The sequence below is a fragment of the Zalophus californianus genome, chromosome 7 (assembly GCF_009762305.2).
Source record: "Zalophus californianus isolate mZalCal1 chromosome 7, mZalCal1.pri.v2, whole genome shotgun sequence".
Lineage (NCBI taxonomy): Eukaryota > Metazoa > Chordata > Mammalia > Carnivora > Otariidae > Zalophus > Zalophus californianus.
The window spans coordinates 98,262,703-98,278,028 of record NC_045601.1 but is presented as its reverse complement, the minus strand read 5'-3'; the positions used below and the strand labels follow the sequence as shown (position 1 = coordinate 98,278,028).

Here is a 15,326-nt window from a genome sequence, read left to right as displayed (position 1 = left end):
ACCATAAGCTTTCTAAAATGACACACATCCGTCTTTGGGAATTTACTTCAAATTTTGGTGCTTGCCATTGAAGATGCCCTGCTAACTGTGCTTCATGGAACATGGCAGGCTCATATGTGCAGACTTCCTCCTGTGCTCTTCAGCCGAAGCTGTTTCATCATTAGTCTTGTTCCCTGGGACTCCCTCAGTGGTGTGGTTCCATCTATCTGGCCTGCCCCTCTCAGTCAAGTATCTTCCAAACTGTAGAGAAACAAGGACTAGAAATAACCTAGAACAGCTACCCTCTATGCCAGAGGATGTCCCTATTTCCCTATAAGCCCCAGGCTGGGAATTTGGTATCTCCCTCACCTTGCCAAGTCAGCCAGAAATAGGTTTCGTCAACTTACTGAGTGCAGAGGCCACACAAACTATCATCAGAGCAACTCGGACACAAAGTTCCAGTGTTTGACCCAGAAATCCACAGAAAGAGCACCTTCTCTAAAAGCCTTGGTTTCAATTCAGCCTCTCTGCTCACACCTGTCCCCAGCAACCTCCCCCCACCACCACCACCATGTAAGACTTACAGTGGCCGCAGGGGACCCAGTTCATCACAAACCACCATATGTTCAGCATGGAGGCGTGGTGGTAGACGTGCAGGACTGTGATCTGGTGGTTGTTCTTCCGTAAGATGAAGAAGAAGGTGTCCATGAATTCAATGAGCTTGGAGAAATAGTACCACCAGAGGACACGGATGATCTAAGAGGAAGAGATCATCAATGTTTCTCTGGAACATCACCCCAGACGTGTTTTACTAACACCCCAGAATCCCAGGTTCACTTGTGGCCTGAGCACCCACCCCACTGGCTCCTGAAGTCCTTCAGCAGCTGGGAGCTCTGGTCATTCTGAGAGTGTCTCTAAACCAACCAAAGAATACTGGGGGGGAGGGGGAGGTTTAGAATGATGACAGGGAAAATTTTAAAAGCAGTATGGCCGTCTTTCAAGACTAACAAAAACCGGAGGATCAAAGTTCAAAAAACCCCTGAAGCCTGCCTAGTCCCTTTGGAAGGACCTGTGGAGCCATCAGTATAAAAAACCCTCCTGAGAGGTGCTTCTGATTTCAGGGACTGGCGTGGGGGCAGATGCCAGGATACAAGGCAAAGAAGAAAAGGAATCAGAACTTTCCGTGTCAGGTCCCTGCCCAGTTAAATATGTCACACGGTTCTAAGGAAACAACTGCCCATCTGAACCTAAAACAGCAGCTTTTTATTTAGAACAAAATACTCAGAGTGGAAGTCAGAATCTAAAGACCACCCTCAGAGAGCACTTTGAGGAATGATGACAGCATTTAAGACGTTATTCTTATGATCCTGTTTATATAAATCCTGACAAATGCATGCAGGTTTTTTTTTTTTTCTGGAAACCTAAAAAAAATGTTTTTTTCAAGATTTTAAGTAATCTCTATACCCTATGTGGGGCTCCAACTCACAACCCCGAGATTAAGAGTCGCACGTTCCACCGACTGAGCCAGCCAGGCGCCTTTTCCTGGAAACTGTTAACAGGACCTACTTTTACTAAATGAAACTTTAGTTTTCATCTTATATCTCTCATGTTCAACTTTTCATACCATTTTAAAAACCAACCAGGTTAAAAAAAATTTTTTTTAAAACATCAACAGGAATTATCTTGGACAGTGAGGACTGAACCATTTTGTCTTTTGTACAATTTATTAAAAAAAAAAACCCTACTTAAAAAAGAGAGAGACCATACCTTCATATCTGCTTCTCCCGCGCTGCGAGTGCCTTGACAGAAGAAGTTGTACCTGCCTTCCCATACTCCTTTCACTAACTAAAAAAAAAAGGATAAAAAAGGAAAAAGCCCATCACCAACAAGATCAGAAATATGGAAAGCCCTATTCAATTAAACTTCATCTGTTTCAGAATCTATGACAATTGACCTTGGGCTGGCTGAGGCAAGTGTGGTCTTTGCTCCTCAGCAAAAGTCATGACGACGGGGAGCGTGAACACCGGGAAGTCTCCATGTCACAAGGGGTGGACTGGAAGTCAGTCACTCCAGGGTGCTGCCTTACCAAGCTGGCGGTCTCCACAATTCTCAATTCCCTAGGCTGTCCCAAGACCCGGACCAACCTGATGGCAGGCTCCGGTCCCACAAGCAGCCTCCAGGGAGATCACACCTTCACAAATTCAGCCCTTCCCTAAACCAGCACTTCTCAAACTTTGAGCATGGTGTACCACCAGAATCCCCTCAGGGGCATGTAAAAACAGGATCACTGGGGAGTGTTCCTGATCCCGTAGGCCTGGGGTGGGGTCCAAGAATTCATATTTCTAACAAGTTTCCAGGTGATCCTGATGCTGCTGGTCCAGAGACCACACTCCAAGAATCACTGCTGTAAAACCTAGGATGATTTAGTCAGCCTCGCCTTATTTCCTGTTGCCGTGTCATCCGCTGGGCCCAGGAAGCAGAACTCTGCAGTGTCACAGAAAGGACCCCAGAATCAGGGGGTATGCAAGCTCTAGGTTACAGACCTGCAGTATCACCAGCTCTCTATGGTTTCCTCATTTTTCCCTAGCGAGGACAACTGGCCTAGATGAGATTTAAGGACCCACTGTTAACAGTCCAGAGAGGTTTACTTTGAACACCTGTGCACGTCCACACTCTGTTCTAAACAAACACCTAGGACAAGGTGCTATTCCTTGTTCATGTGAACTGTAGCTTCCTGCTTCCTCCCAAAGCCTACGGTGATCTTGATTTTTCCTGTTGACTTTCTCTCTGGGGGCCAATTGGCACTCTACAAATGGGGAGAATTCTGAGGTGGCCTGACTTGTGCCTGATCTCATCTGGTATCCAACATAAAAAACTGGCCCTGGGTCTCAAAGTGTGTTCCCCAGTCCAGCTCCATTAACATCACATAGGAACTTCTAAGACATGGAAATTCTTGAGCCCACCCCAGAATCAAAACTCTAGGGGTAGACCATCAAGGTAGGGCCTTAAGAGTCATGATCGCAGAGCCTTTGAGAACTGAATACTGTGGTTTACAAAGTGTGTTTCCCAACCCAGCAGCATCAGAATCACCCAGGAATTTGTCAGAAACAAAATTTCAAGCCCTACCCTAGACCTTCTGAATCAGAAATTTCTGAGTGTGAAGCCCGGCAGCGTGGCAACAGGCTGTTTCACAGGTGACTTTGATGCAGCTAAAGTTTGCAAACCACCAGCTGAAAGCCTTGGTTCCCACTCTAGTTACATAACAGAACCACCCGGGAGGTTCTAAAACCTGCTAACGCCTGGCCTCGCCCCAGATCATGAAACCAGAATCTTGAGGGGACTTCACAAAGCTCTCAAGGTACTTCCAACCTGCAACTAGGAGTGGGAACCACGGGTTTCATGCTGGGTAAGCAGCAAAGGGATTACAAGGGCCTGAAGACAAACGGTTAAACTTCCACCCAGTCTGACCTCAGAAATGCCAGAGTGGGCGTGGCCATTGCACTCTGAACGCCCTTCTTAGAAACTGCTTTTTCTTCTACTAACTTCCTTTCTGTGGTTTGCCTTCTGGCTCTGTCATCTTCTATACATAAAAAAGTATTAAGCATTAACATGGTTTTCAAGGCCAAAGACCCAACACAGGCGTTTGGAATACACGTGGGGTAGGCATTGTTTTTTGATGAAGAGTTCACATTAGGAAGCAGAAGACCAGGGAGCCGGGACGAGTTAGGCTGCTGTCCATCAAGGCCCAAGATCTGAAATGAGCCCGCTAACTTCGAGCCCTGGGTGTTTTTATGTAAAAAGATGAGGTTGGACTAAATGATCTCTAAAGGTTCTAATTTTCTACAATTCCTATGTTAGGACTTTTAAAAAACAGATCACACACAAACTATGCTATACTTCACTATCTTAGACCAACATCTGCAGGGTAATTTACTAGAAGGTACGTCGTCCTTTTGGACAATATTGTGCTCTCAAGTCACGGCAGGTTAAGCACCCCACATGCAGACCCATCCTGAGTTCCAAGGATTGAGATAAAAAGCCTGAACCTGAAGTGGGGTTGGTAGTTGGGGGTGCTGGCTTGTGTGCCCTCAGAAGACCTGAGGTGGGGAGAAGAGAGTGGAGTCTCCCGGCCCTTCCTTCTACCCCATGAGGGAACCAGTGAATTATCTTCTGTGGCTGGAGGTAACGGAAAGGGAACGGACGGTTCTTGAGGAAATTTTCACACGACTACTGCAAATGATAAAAAGGACAGCACAGCAAAGTGCTCCATGAAGATAAATTTATGCAATTTAAAAGATGCCTTTATTTAAAACGACAGCCTGCCTTGGCAAAATTAAAAAACTAACCATGACTGTCCTCACTAGACATGCTTTTTGAAATGTTAACATCTTATCAATTTAAAATTCTAGGACCTACCATCACTGTTTTCCAGCTGCTATTTTGGTCTATCGTGTCCTGAGACACTCTGGGTTGGTTTGCTTTTGCCAATTTTAGAATAGGATGGCTGGTTGTGTGTGCAGAGGTACAGATGACTGCACTCATGAATGCCTACCCTGGTAGGGGAGGGGAAGAAGAGAGCTAATCCTTCCTTGTATTCCTGGAGGCACCTCGACCTCAAGGGTAGGCACAGACTGATGAAGGACCTGTTAACTCTAGCAGAGGGGACAAACACATCCCTTTGTTTTAAAATGTCCTTCAAAAGGCATCCAGGTTGGGTTGCTTTGCTCCTTAAGCTAATTACTTTAAAATTCCATTTGTCCCTCTTCCTATAAATAGGAAAAAAAAAAAAAAAAAAAAGACACGTCTATCTCAAACACCCAGCATCTCTGGAGGCTAAAGAACTCCAGGTCTTGGGGGGTGAACTTCCCCCAAACTGAAGCATTAAAACAGGTACACAAACCAGAAACTTTCATCTAGCTTCAGAGCCCTGAGCCCACCATCCCCTTCTCCCAGGAGGGGCTGACTGCAGCTCCCAGGGCACCTCGCCCTCCCTCACCCCTGCCACTCGGTACTTCCACTGGGGCCAACCACTGAATTCTGTGTTTGAAACCCTTCAGTAACTCCCAGTGCCTTTAGAACCAAATCCCAAACCCTAGGTGCAGCATTCAACAGTCTTCCACTGCTCTCTGACCTACAGTCAGACGGGCCCCCTTTCGTTCCTTGCCCACTGTACAGTGGCCAAGGGCAAAGCGCACAGATTTGGGCACTAGTCAGGAGGACTTTAATTCCTAGCATCCCACATTTAGCTAGGTGACCTAAGACAAGTGTCTGTACACCTCTCTGTACACCTCAGTTTCTTCCACTCCCCAAACAGGATAAAAATAGCAATCCCGCCTCTTCAGGCTGCCATGAAAAGTAAATGAGATGGATGGAGTGTACAAATGCTTACCCTACCCAACCTGGTACATAGGATAAACACAACAAATGTTAGCAGTGACCATTCGCTTATTCTTTTCAACTGGAATACTGTCCACACCCAGGTACCCCCATCTCTAGCTCTTAAAATCCTAACTATCCTTCAAAGTTTGCTTAAAATTATTTTTTTTAAAGATTTATTTATTTTAGATAGAGAGAGAGATAAGAGAGAGAATGGGCAGAGGGAGAGAGAATCCTCAAGTAGACTCCTGGCTGAGCACAGAGCCTGACATGGGGCGTGATCTCACAACCCTGAGATCATGACCTGGGCCGAAATCAAGAGTCAGATGCTTCACCAAATGCACCACCAGGTGCCCCTAAAATCCTCTTTTCTTCATGATTGCTCACTTGGGCCTCCAACCTGAAGTCTGTCCTCCTTCCTCTAAGCTCACCCTGCCATGGCTTGTAGTTATCTGCTCATATGCTCCCTTTCAACCCTTTGTTAAAGGGTCTGTTTTAAGCTCTTTGGGAAGCTCACACGGGTGGGGACTGTGGCTCCTGCATCCACACAACCCAGCACGGGGACCTGCACACAAGAGGTGCTGAATAGTTGCTAAACTAATGACAAAGTTTGAGGCCCTGCTTTTCGCCTCCCCCCGCCAAATCGAGGCCGAATATATTATTCATAGCCAAAAAAACAGCTCCAAACCAAAAAGATGTCATTTCTGCTTTGCAAATGGAAAAACTGAAACACAAGAAAGTATTTTAGTGAAACTTGGATTTGACAATATTCATCTGAATTCTGTTCACAAGACGGAAGAACCATTCCCCATCAAATGTCATAATGCGGGGATATGGAAAGTTGAATTCTCAAATATCCTCGGCTTCAGAAGGGATAGAATAATTTAACACACAAGGACCGAGCCTCTGAGTTAAAGTTTATTCATCTAACTCTCATCAACTCTGTAAAATGGGCCTCCATCAGAAGGTTCTGCTTCCTCCATCCCCCATAAGAGGGAAACAGCACGGGCCCTGCTGTTCCAGCACCCCTCTAGGAACACCTTGGCTACCGCTTCCCTTCAGGGCTTGGGCCTGGCTTCCTTTCAGAGAGCTGCTCTGGTCAGTTCCCCAGAAATTCAACACACTGCTGCAGACACTGCAAAGCGAGAGGGCCCAGGAGGCTGGACAAAGGTGAGGCACTGAGAGTAGGGATAGGTCTCTCTATCTTGGGCTCCTGGGAATCAGCTCAAGAGTGCACAGGACTATACCTCAATGAAAACAGGGGCCACGACGAACAGCTTGCCACCATCTGCACAGTTCCGTACACCACCAGCTACTCCAAGAGCAACCAAGTGTGCATTACTTACTCTACCTGGCTTTTCCCAAGTAGTCAAAATACAAACAGCACCACTGCAAACCACATGTGCTTTCTCCTTCCTGGAGTAAAGCAAACTTTAATTAGGCCAGGAGCATGGAAAGAGCTAGAATTAAAGCTGAGCTAGAAGCTTTCTCTTCTTATGGGACAAATTCAATAACCGAAGGTTGTTTCATGCATCTTTTCATTTAAAGAAGAGAAGTTAGGCGAGTATCACAGCTAGGTCTGGATGATGCAGCTCATGGAGTGAATCATTTTTTTTTAAATTTTATTATCTTATGTTAGTCACCATACATCATTTTTTGATGTAGTGTTCTACGATTCATTGTTTTTGTATAACACCCAGTGCTCCATGCAGTACGTGCCCTCCTTAATACCCATCACCAGGCTAGCCCCTCCCCTATAAAACCCTCAGTCTGTTTCTCGGAGTCCATAGTCTCTCATGGTTCATCTCTCCCTCCGATTCCCCCCCCTTCATTTTTCCCTTCCTTCTCCTGATGTTCTCCATGCTGTTCCTTATGTTCCACAAATAAGTGAAACCATATAATTGACTTTCTCTGCTTGACTTATTTCACTTAGCATAATCTCCTCTAGTCCCATCCATGTAGATGTAAAAGTTGGGTATTCGTCCTTTCTGATGGCTGAGTAATATTCCATTGTATATATGGACCACATCTTCTTTTATCCATTCATCTGTTGAAGGGCATCTCAGCTCTTTCCACAGTTTGGTTATTGCGGACATTGCTGCTATGAACATTGGGGTGCATATGGCCTTTCTTTTCACTACAGCTGTGTCTTTGGGGGTAAATACCCAGTAGTGCAATTGCTGGGTCATAGGGTAGCTCTGGGATTTTTAATTTTTTGAGGCACCTCCACATTGTTTCCCAGAGTGGCTGTACCAATTTGCATTCCCACCAACAGTGTAAGAGGGTTCTCCTTTCTCAACAACCTCTCCAACATTCGTGGTTTCTTGCCTTGTCAATTTTTGCCATTCTAACTTGTGTAAGGTGGTATCTCAATGTAGTTTTGGTTTGAATTTCCCTGATCTAATGATGATGAACATTTTTTCATGTGTCTGTTAGCCATTTGTATGTCTTCTTTGGAGACGTGTCTGTTCATGTCTTCTGCCCGTTTTTTGACTTGTTTTGTGGGTGTTGAGTTTGAGAAGTTCTTTATAGGTCTTGGATACTAGCCCGTTATCTGTAGTGTCATTTGCAAATATCTTCTCCCATTCTGTGGGTTGCCTCTTTGTTTTGTTGACTGTTTCCTTTGCTGTGCAGAAGCTTTTTATCTTGATGAAGTCCCAAAAGTTCATTTCTGCTTTTGTTTCACTAGACTTTGGAGATGTATCTTGAAAGAAATTGCTGTGGCCGATGTCAAAGAGAGTACTGCCTATGTTCTCCTCTAGGATTTTGGTGGGTTCCTGTCTCACACGGAGGTTTTCATCCATTTTGAGTTTATATTTGTGTATGGTGTTAGAGAATGGTCGAGTTTCATTCTTCTGTATATAGCTGTTCAATTTTCCCAACACCATTTATTGAAGAAACTGTCTTTTTTCCACTGCATATTTTTCCCAGCTTTGTCGAAGATTATTTGACCACAGAGTTGAGGGTCCATATCTGGGCTCTCTTTTCTGTTCCATTGGTCTATATGTCTGTTTTTGTGCCAGGACCATGCTGTCTTGGTGATCACTGCTTTGTAATATAGCTTGAAATCGGGCAATGTGATGCCCCCAGCTTTTTCTTTTTCAACATTTCCTTGGCGATTCAGGGTCTTTTCTGGTTCCATACAAATTCTAGGATTGTTTGTTCCAGCACTTTGAAAGATGTCACTGGAATTTTGATCGGGACGGCCCTGAAGGTATAGAATGCTCTGGATAGCATAGACATTTTAACAATGTTTATCCTTCCAATCCATGAGCATGGAATGTTTTCATCTTTTTGTGTCTTCTTCAATTTCTTTCATGAGTGTTCTGTAGTTCCTAGAGTATAGATCCTTTACCTCTTTGGTTAGGTTTATTCCAAGGTGTCTTATGGTTTTTGGTGCTATCGTAAATGGAACCGTTCTCTTCTCTTCTATAGTTGCATTGTTAGTGTATAAGAAAGCAACAGATTTCTGTGCATTGGTTTTGTTCCTGCCACATTACTGAATTGCTGTAGAAGTTCAAGTAATCTGGGGGTGGAGTCTTTTGGTTTTCCACATAAAGTACCATGTCATCTGCGAAAAGAGAGTTTGACTTCTTCTTTGCCAATCTGAATACCTTTTATTTCTTTTTGTTGTCTAATTCCTGTTGCTAGGTTTTCTAGTACTATGTTGAACGATAGTGGTGAGAGTGGGCATCCTTGACGTGTTCCTGATCTTAAGGGAAAGGCTCTCAGCTTTACCCATTGAGGATGATATTTGCTGTGGGTTTTTCATAGATGGATTTTATGAACTTGAGCAATGTTCCCTCTATCCCTATACTCTGAAGAGTTTTAATCAGGAAAGGATGCTGTATTTTGTCAGATGCTTTTTCTGCATCTATTGAGAGGACCATATGGTTCTTCTCTCTCCTATTATTGTGTTCTATCACATTGATTGATTTGCGAATGTTGAACCACCCTTGCATCCTGGGGATAAATCCCACTTGGTCGTGGTGGATGATCCTTTTTTTTTTTTTTTAAAGACTTTATTTATTTGACAGAGACACAGCAAGAGAGGGAACAACAGCAGGGGGAGTGGGAGAGGGAGAAGCAGGCTTCCTGCAGAGCAGGGAGCCCGATGCAGGGCTCGGTCGAAGCCAGACGCTTAACGACTGAGCCACACAGGCACCCCGTGGATGATCCTTTTAATATATTGTTGGATCCTATTAGCTAGGATTTTGGAATCCATATTCATCAGGGATATCGGTCTGAAATTCTCCTTTTTGATGGGGTCTTTGCCTGGTTTGGGGATTAAGGTAATGCTCGCCTCACAGAATGAGTCTGGAGCTTTCTTTCTGTTTCTATTTTTGAAACAGCTTCAGGAGAATAGGTTATTTCTTCTTCTTTGAATGTTTGGTAGAATTCCCCAGGGAATCCATCAGGCCCTGGACTCTTGTTTTTTGGGAGGTTTTTGATCACTGCTTTAATCTCGTTGTGGTTATTGGCCTATTCAGGTTGTCAATTTCTTCCTGTTTCGGTCTTGGCAGCTTATAGGTTTCCAGGAAGGCATCCAGTTCATCCAGATTGCTCAGTTTATTAGCATATAGTTGTTGATAATAATTTCTAATAACTTTCTATTTCCTTGGTGTTAGTGGTGATCTCTCCCCTTTCATAATTTTATTAATTTGGGTCCTTTCTCTTTTCTTTTGGATAAGTCTGGCCAGTGGTTTACCTATCTTTAATTAATTCTTTCAAAAAACAAGCTTCTAGTTTCGTTGATCTGATCTACATTCCTGGTTTCTAATTCACTGATCTCTCCTCTAATCTCAATTATTTCTCTTCTAATGCGTGGCTTAGGCATCGTTTTTTGCTTTTTCTCTAGTTCTTTAAGGTGTAGAGTTAGTTGGTGAATTCAGGATTTTTCTATTTTTTTGAGTGAGGCTCGGATGCCTATGTATTTCCCCCTTACGACTGCCTTTGCAGTATCCCGTAGGTTTTGGACCAATGTGTTTTCGTTCTCATTGGTTTCCATGAATTGTTTAAGTTCTTCTTTGATTTCCTGGTTGACCCAAACATTCTTGAACAGAGTGGTCTTTAGCTTCCAAGTGTTTGAATTTCTGCCAAAATTTTTCTTGTGACTGAGTTCCAGTTTTAACACATTATGGTCTTAGAATATGCAAGGAATAATCTCAGTCTTTTGGTATTGGTTGAGACCTGATTTGTGACCCAGTATGTGGTCTATTCTGGAGAAAGTTCCATGTGCACTCGAGAAGAATGAGTATTCTGTTGTTTTAGGGTGGAATGTTCTGTATGTATCTATGAGGTTCATGTGGTCCAGTGTGTCATTCAAAGCTCTTGTTTCTTTGTTGACTTTGGGCTTAGATGATCTATTGCTGAGAGTGGAGTATTGAGGTCTCCTACAATTAATGTATTATCAATATGAGTCTTTATTTTGGTTAACAGTTGGCTTATGTAGAGGGCTGCTCTCATGTTGGGGGTGTAGATATTTACAATTGTTAGATCTTCTTGTTGGATAGACCCTTTAAGAATGATATAGTGTCCTTCTGTGTCTCTAACTACAGTCTTTAGTTTAAAATCTAATTTGTCTGATAAAAGAATTGCTACCCCAGCTTTCTTTTGAGGTCCGCTGGCATGGAAGATGGATCTCCATCCCTTCACTTTCAGTCTGGATGTATCTTTAGGTTCAAAATGAGTCTTTTGCAGACAGCATATGGATGGGTCCTGTCTTTTTATCCAACCTGCAACCCTGTGCCGTTTTATGGGAGCATTTAGGCCGCTCATGTTGAGAGTGATTATTGAAAGATATGAATTTATTGTCATCATGTTGCCTGCGAAGACCTTGTTTTATAGATTATCCCAGTAAATTTCTGTTCTATATCACTCTTGGGGTCTTTCTCCTTTTATAGAACCTCCCTTAATATTTCTTGCAGGGCCGGCTTAGTGGTCACACATTCTTTCCGTTTCTGCTGGTCTTGGAAGCTCTGCATCTCTCCATCCATTCTAAATGACAGCCTTGCCGGATAAAGTATTTGGCTGCATGTTCTTCTCGTTTAGTACCCTGAATATGTCTTGCCAGGCCTTTTGGCTTCAGGTCTCTGTGGATAGGTCTGATGTTATTCTGATGTTTCTCCCTCTGTACGTAAGGAATCTCTTCCCCCTAACTGCCCTTAAGATGGTGTCTTTGGTTCTAAGACTTGCGAGTTTTACTATTACATGCTGGGGTGTTGGCCTGTTTTCCTTGATCTTGGGAAGGGTCCTCTCTGCCTCTAGGACAGGAATGTTTGTTTCATTCCCCAGATTAGGAGGAATCTCAGCTACGATGTGCTCAGACATATCTTCTAGTCCTCTCTCTCTCTCCACCCACTCAGGGATTCCAATAATTCTCACATTGGAACATTTCATGGTGTCACTTATTTCTCTGATTCTATTTTCATGGATTCTGAGTTGTTTTTCCCTGGCTTCCTCTTTTCCCTTTTTATCTATTAAATGGTCTTCCAGGTCACTAATTTGTTCTTCTGCCTCGCTTACCCTAGCTGTTAGATTATCTAGATTAGATTGGATCTCATTGATAGCATTTTTAAGTTCTGCCAATTCAGCTTTCATTTCTGCCCTTAGAGACTCTATGTTGCCATTAATCGATTTCTCCACCCTAGCTATCGTCTTCACAATTGCTAGCCTGAATTCCATCTCTGACATCTTGGTTATATCTGTATCCATTTGTAAATCTGTGGCATAAATCATAATCTCTGAGTCTTTCCTATTTTGGGGGTTCCTCCTCCTAGTCATTCTGTTGAGGGGTGGTTGAGGGAATGCAGAGAGTCCAAATTACTGACCACAACCCAAGCAAGATGCATGTGTTTTCTAGGGATCATAGGGTTGCTGGCCTCTCGTTTTCCCAGCCTGTCTTCTGGAGGAGGGGCCTGCCACGCTGTTACTCAGGCAACCCTGTTTGGGCAGAGTTGCCCTGCCCCCTGTGGTGGGGGATGGGCTCAGTGGAAACCGGTTTTTTGGGGCTTTTGTTCTCTGGCAGCTTTCCCTGGTGGCTTTCCGCATCTCTTCTGAAGAGTCACAGCAGGACAGACTGTTTCCAACCCTCTGCCTCAGAGCAGAGATATCGCAGTCTGTTCTTCAGTGAGCTCTCCAGGCCACACTATCTCCGTTTCTGTCTGTGCTGCTATAAACTGCAGTGTCCTGGGTTGTGTGCCCCTCAGCAGTGCTCCCAGTCCTGCCTCCAGGTCAGGGCACATGTCTATCCTTTGTGCTTCTAAAACCGCCAGCCGCCCCCAGTTTGTAAGCGCGGCCCCGCCACTCCGGCTGTCCGTCCGGGTTACTGCCCTAAAGAGTCCTTTCCCTGCCGGTACTGGTCTGCGAGCCTGTGCCTGGTCCCCAGCATGGGAGGCTGTCACTCACCGGCAGTGTAGGATCTCCACGGCCAGGCTCCCTCCTGCTGCCGTTTATCCTCTGCTATCTGCCCGCGGAATCAGGGCTCCCCACTTGTACCTCGATACCAACTGCCTGCGATATTCTGTTTGTAGAGATCCAGATCTTCTTACATCTCAGGCTAATTTCGTGGGTGTTCAGAGTGGTCTGGTAGATATCCAGCTCAATTCCGGGGACCAGTTGGAATAGGGTCCCCTACTCCTCTGCCATCTTTTCCCAGGACTCTGGAGCAAATCATTTCTAATGGTGAGAGGTGACTTCTCATCTAACACCACAAATAGCCACAAATGTATAACCTTTAGCATGATAACCATTTCCAGGGCACTTTCTGGAATTCTACCAAAGCATCTCAAAAAAACAAGGTCATTTAGCATTTAAAGAATAAGCAGAAGAATGTCATCTTGGGTGGCCATTATCAGCCTTTCGCCCCAATATCTCAAGATGTCAGAGCCACAAGATAACCCTTTTTGAAAAGGACTGACTGCTTTTAGTGATAAGGGCCTGGTGAGCTCTGTGGTTATTACCCCCAAACAGACACCCATCCAATAAAAGATGAGAAGAGACTGTCCATGCTGGAATTCAAACTGTATCTAGAAGAGGACCCAGGGACATTTCCATGTAACACCAAGTGTGTGGGGGTTGACATTTGCACAGCCCTTATTGTTTATGTGAATGCCCAAGTGTGTATTTTTTAGACTTGGTCCAAGCCACATTTTCAATAAGGAGACAGAGATGAGAAATGATACAGATGCCCAAGAGTCACATAGCTTTTTGGTGGCAACACTGGGACCAGCACCCAGGAATTCTGGCTCTCAGTTTAACTGCAATCTCAAAGAAGAGTTCCATGCTCCTCTGACCTTCCTTGCTTGTTTTTCAATCCTTAATAATTCAAGAGCACAATGGGGGTACTCTATCAATGAAGCAATCTGAGGAAAAGTAGACTTTTACCTGCATCTTTACTTCAGCAGATGTTTGGTTTAAAATTAACCACCAGCTACTCCAAAACTGGAAGTATATAGTTCTTCCAGGGTTTAGCTAGCCATTCTTGGCTGTTATGGAACAGGGTCAGGTGAAAGCATGTGGCTTTGCATTTCAAATCTTTCATGTCCAGACCATAAGGATGCCCATTAAAATAACTGCAAACTCATAACCTCCAAAAGTGTTTTGTTTTGTTTTCCTTATGACCAGGAGCACCCTTGGATTACTGCTGAATGGAATACTCTCAGTTGAGTCATAAGGACAGGCTCTGTACACTAGAGAAGTCTTTAGAACAAAGCACAAAGGACCAGCTTGTCCTCAGCCCAAGCTGAAACAGGGATGTCCGGCATTTTCCCCTGAACTCTAGACCCTGTACTCTTACGCTGGCAGTCCTGTTCTCTCATCTCTCAGGCCTCCTGAGGAGTGGCTTCTGCTAAGTAGCTGCCATGCATCCAGCAAGAAATGCTCATTTTGCAGTTCATGGGGTGTTAGTGGTTAAGGAGAGGAAAACCTCAAGCCAAGACTCAGCATCTCGAGACAGTACTGTACAATGGTTTGAGGCACAGACCCGAATCCCTGGCCTACTGGGGAACTCACCCTCAGCAGAAAGGGCAGTGATAGTCCAGGAAACAGTAAAGGAGTTAGCCCAGTATCTGGCATAGGAGGCACTATGTAAGTCTTTGCTATGATTTTAGCCAGATATTTGCTATTTCTGCTGCCCATGCGTGAAGGCCCATGACTAGGTCTGAAGTGGTGTTGCTCCTAGTGTGTACCGAGGCCCCGGCCAGGGCATCCTTTGCATAAAGAGACTTCTCCAGTCCACCTACTGACTCTTGTTTTGCAGATTAAGTCTGCTTTGGTTGAGGATTTGTCCAGTGACATGTTCCTTGTTATACCAGCTGCCAGTGGCCCAGTTACCAAAGGTTTGCAGAGTCAGTTTAGAGAAGTCAGGCCTGGCTTTGGACCAGCTCTGAAGCTTGCACTCTACTGGAAGGTAATCCTCCCTCTTCTGCTGGGTGTGAGGAGCAAGGGGATGGCTGTTTGGGTTGTACCCTTTCTCCATTTGCCCAATATAAGGCATTCTCTCAGGGCAGTGCCAGATAAACTGAGAGGAACCTAACTGAATGGGTGCTTCCACTCCCTGAGAAAAGTTTCCTTCTGAGCAAGGAATTTCAGTGGCAAGGGAACGAAAAGCAAGAATTATTTTAAGGCAACGATCAGGCCTTTCTGAGAAGTATTAATCTCACCAGATGTTTCAATTTCTCTGTACCTCTGTTAAATGAGAAAAAGCAGAATAGTAAATATTTTTTTTTTGGAAGTACTTTGGTAAACATAATCCTTTTTTTTTTTTTTAAATAAAATTCAATATTCAACTACCAGGTCTTTTAAGTGTTTTTCCAAATCCTATTTCCCCACAATAACATTTCTATTTTAGGAAAGCCTGAAGGGAAAGAAAAACAACAAGACAGTTTAGAATATAATGTTTCCAAAGCAACTGATCTGTGGTTCTATCAGGACCTTCAAAACCAGAGCCCAGGGAGGAACAGGCTGTCAGG

General features: G+C 44.3%; 1 protein-coding gene across 3 annotated transcripts in view; it reads right to left on the bottom strand.

Annotated features, from left to right (window-relative positions):
* ELOVL5 (ELOVL fatty acid elongase 5) overlaps positions 1–15,326 on the bottom strand; it is an 83,149-nt gene that overhangs the window by 7,423 nt on the left and 60,400 nt on the right. For all 3 annotated transcript variants that reach the window (XM_027601488.1, XM_027601489.1, XM_027601490.1), the window contains 2 exons: positions 1,747–1,824; positions 564–735 (listed from right to left, as the gene is read on the bottom strand). In XM_027601488.1, coding sequence (XP_027457289.1) covers positions 564–735; positions 1,747–1,824 — 250 coding nt within the window. The remainder of the gene's footprint in view (positions 1–563; positions 736–1,746; positions 1,825–15,326) is intronic.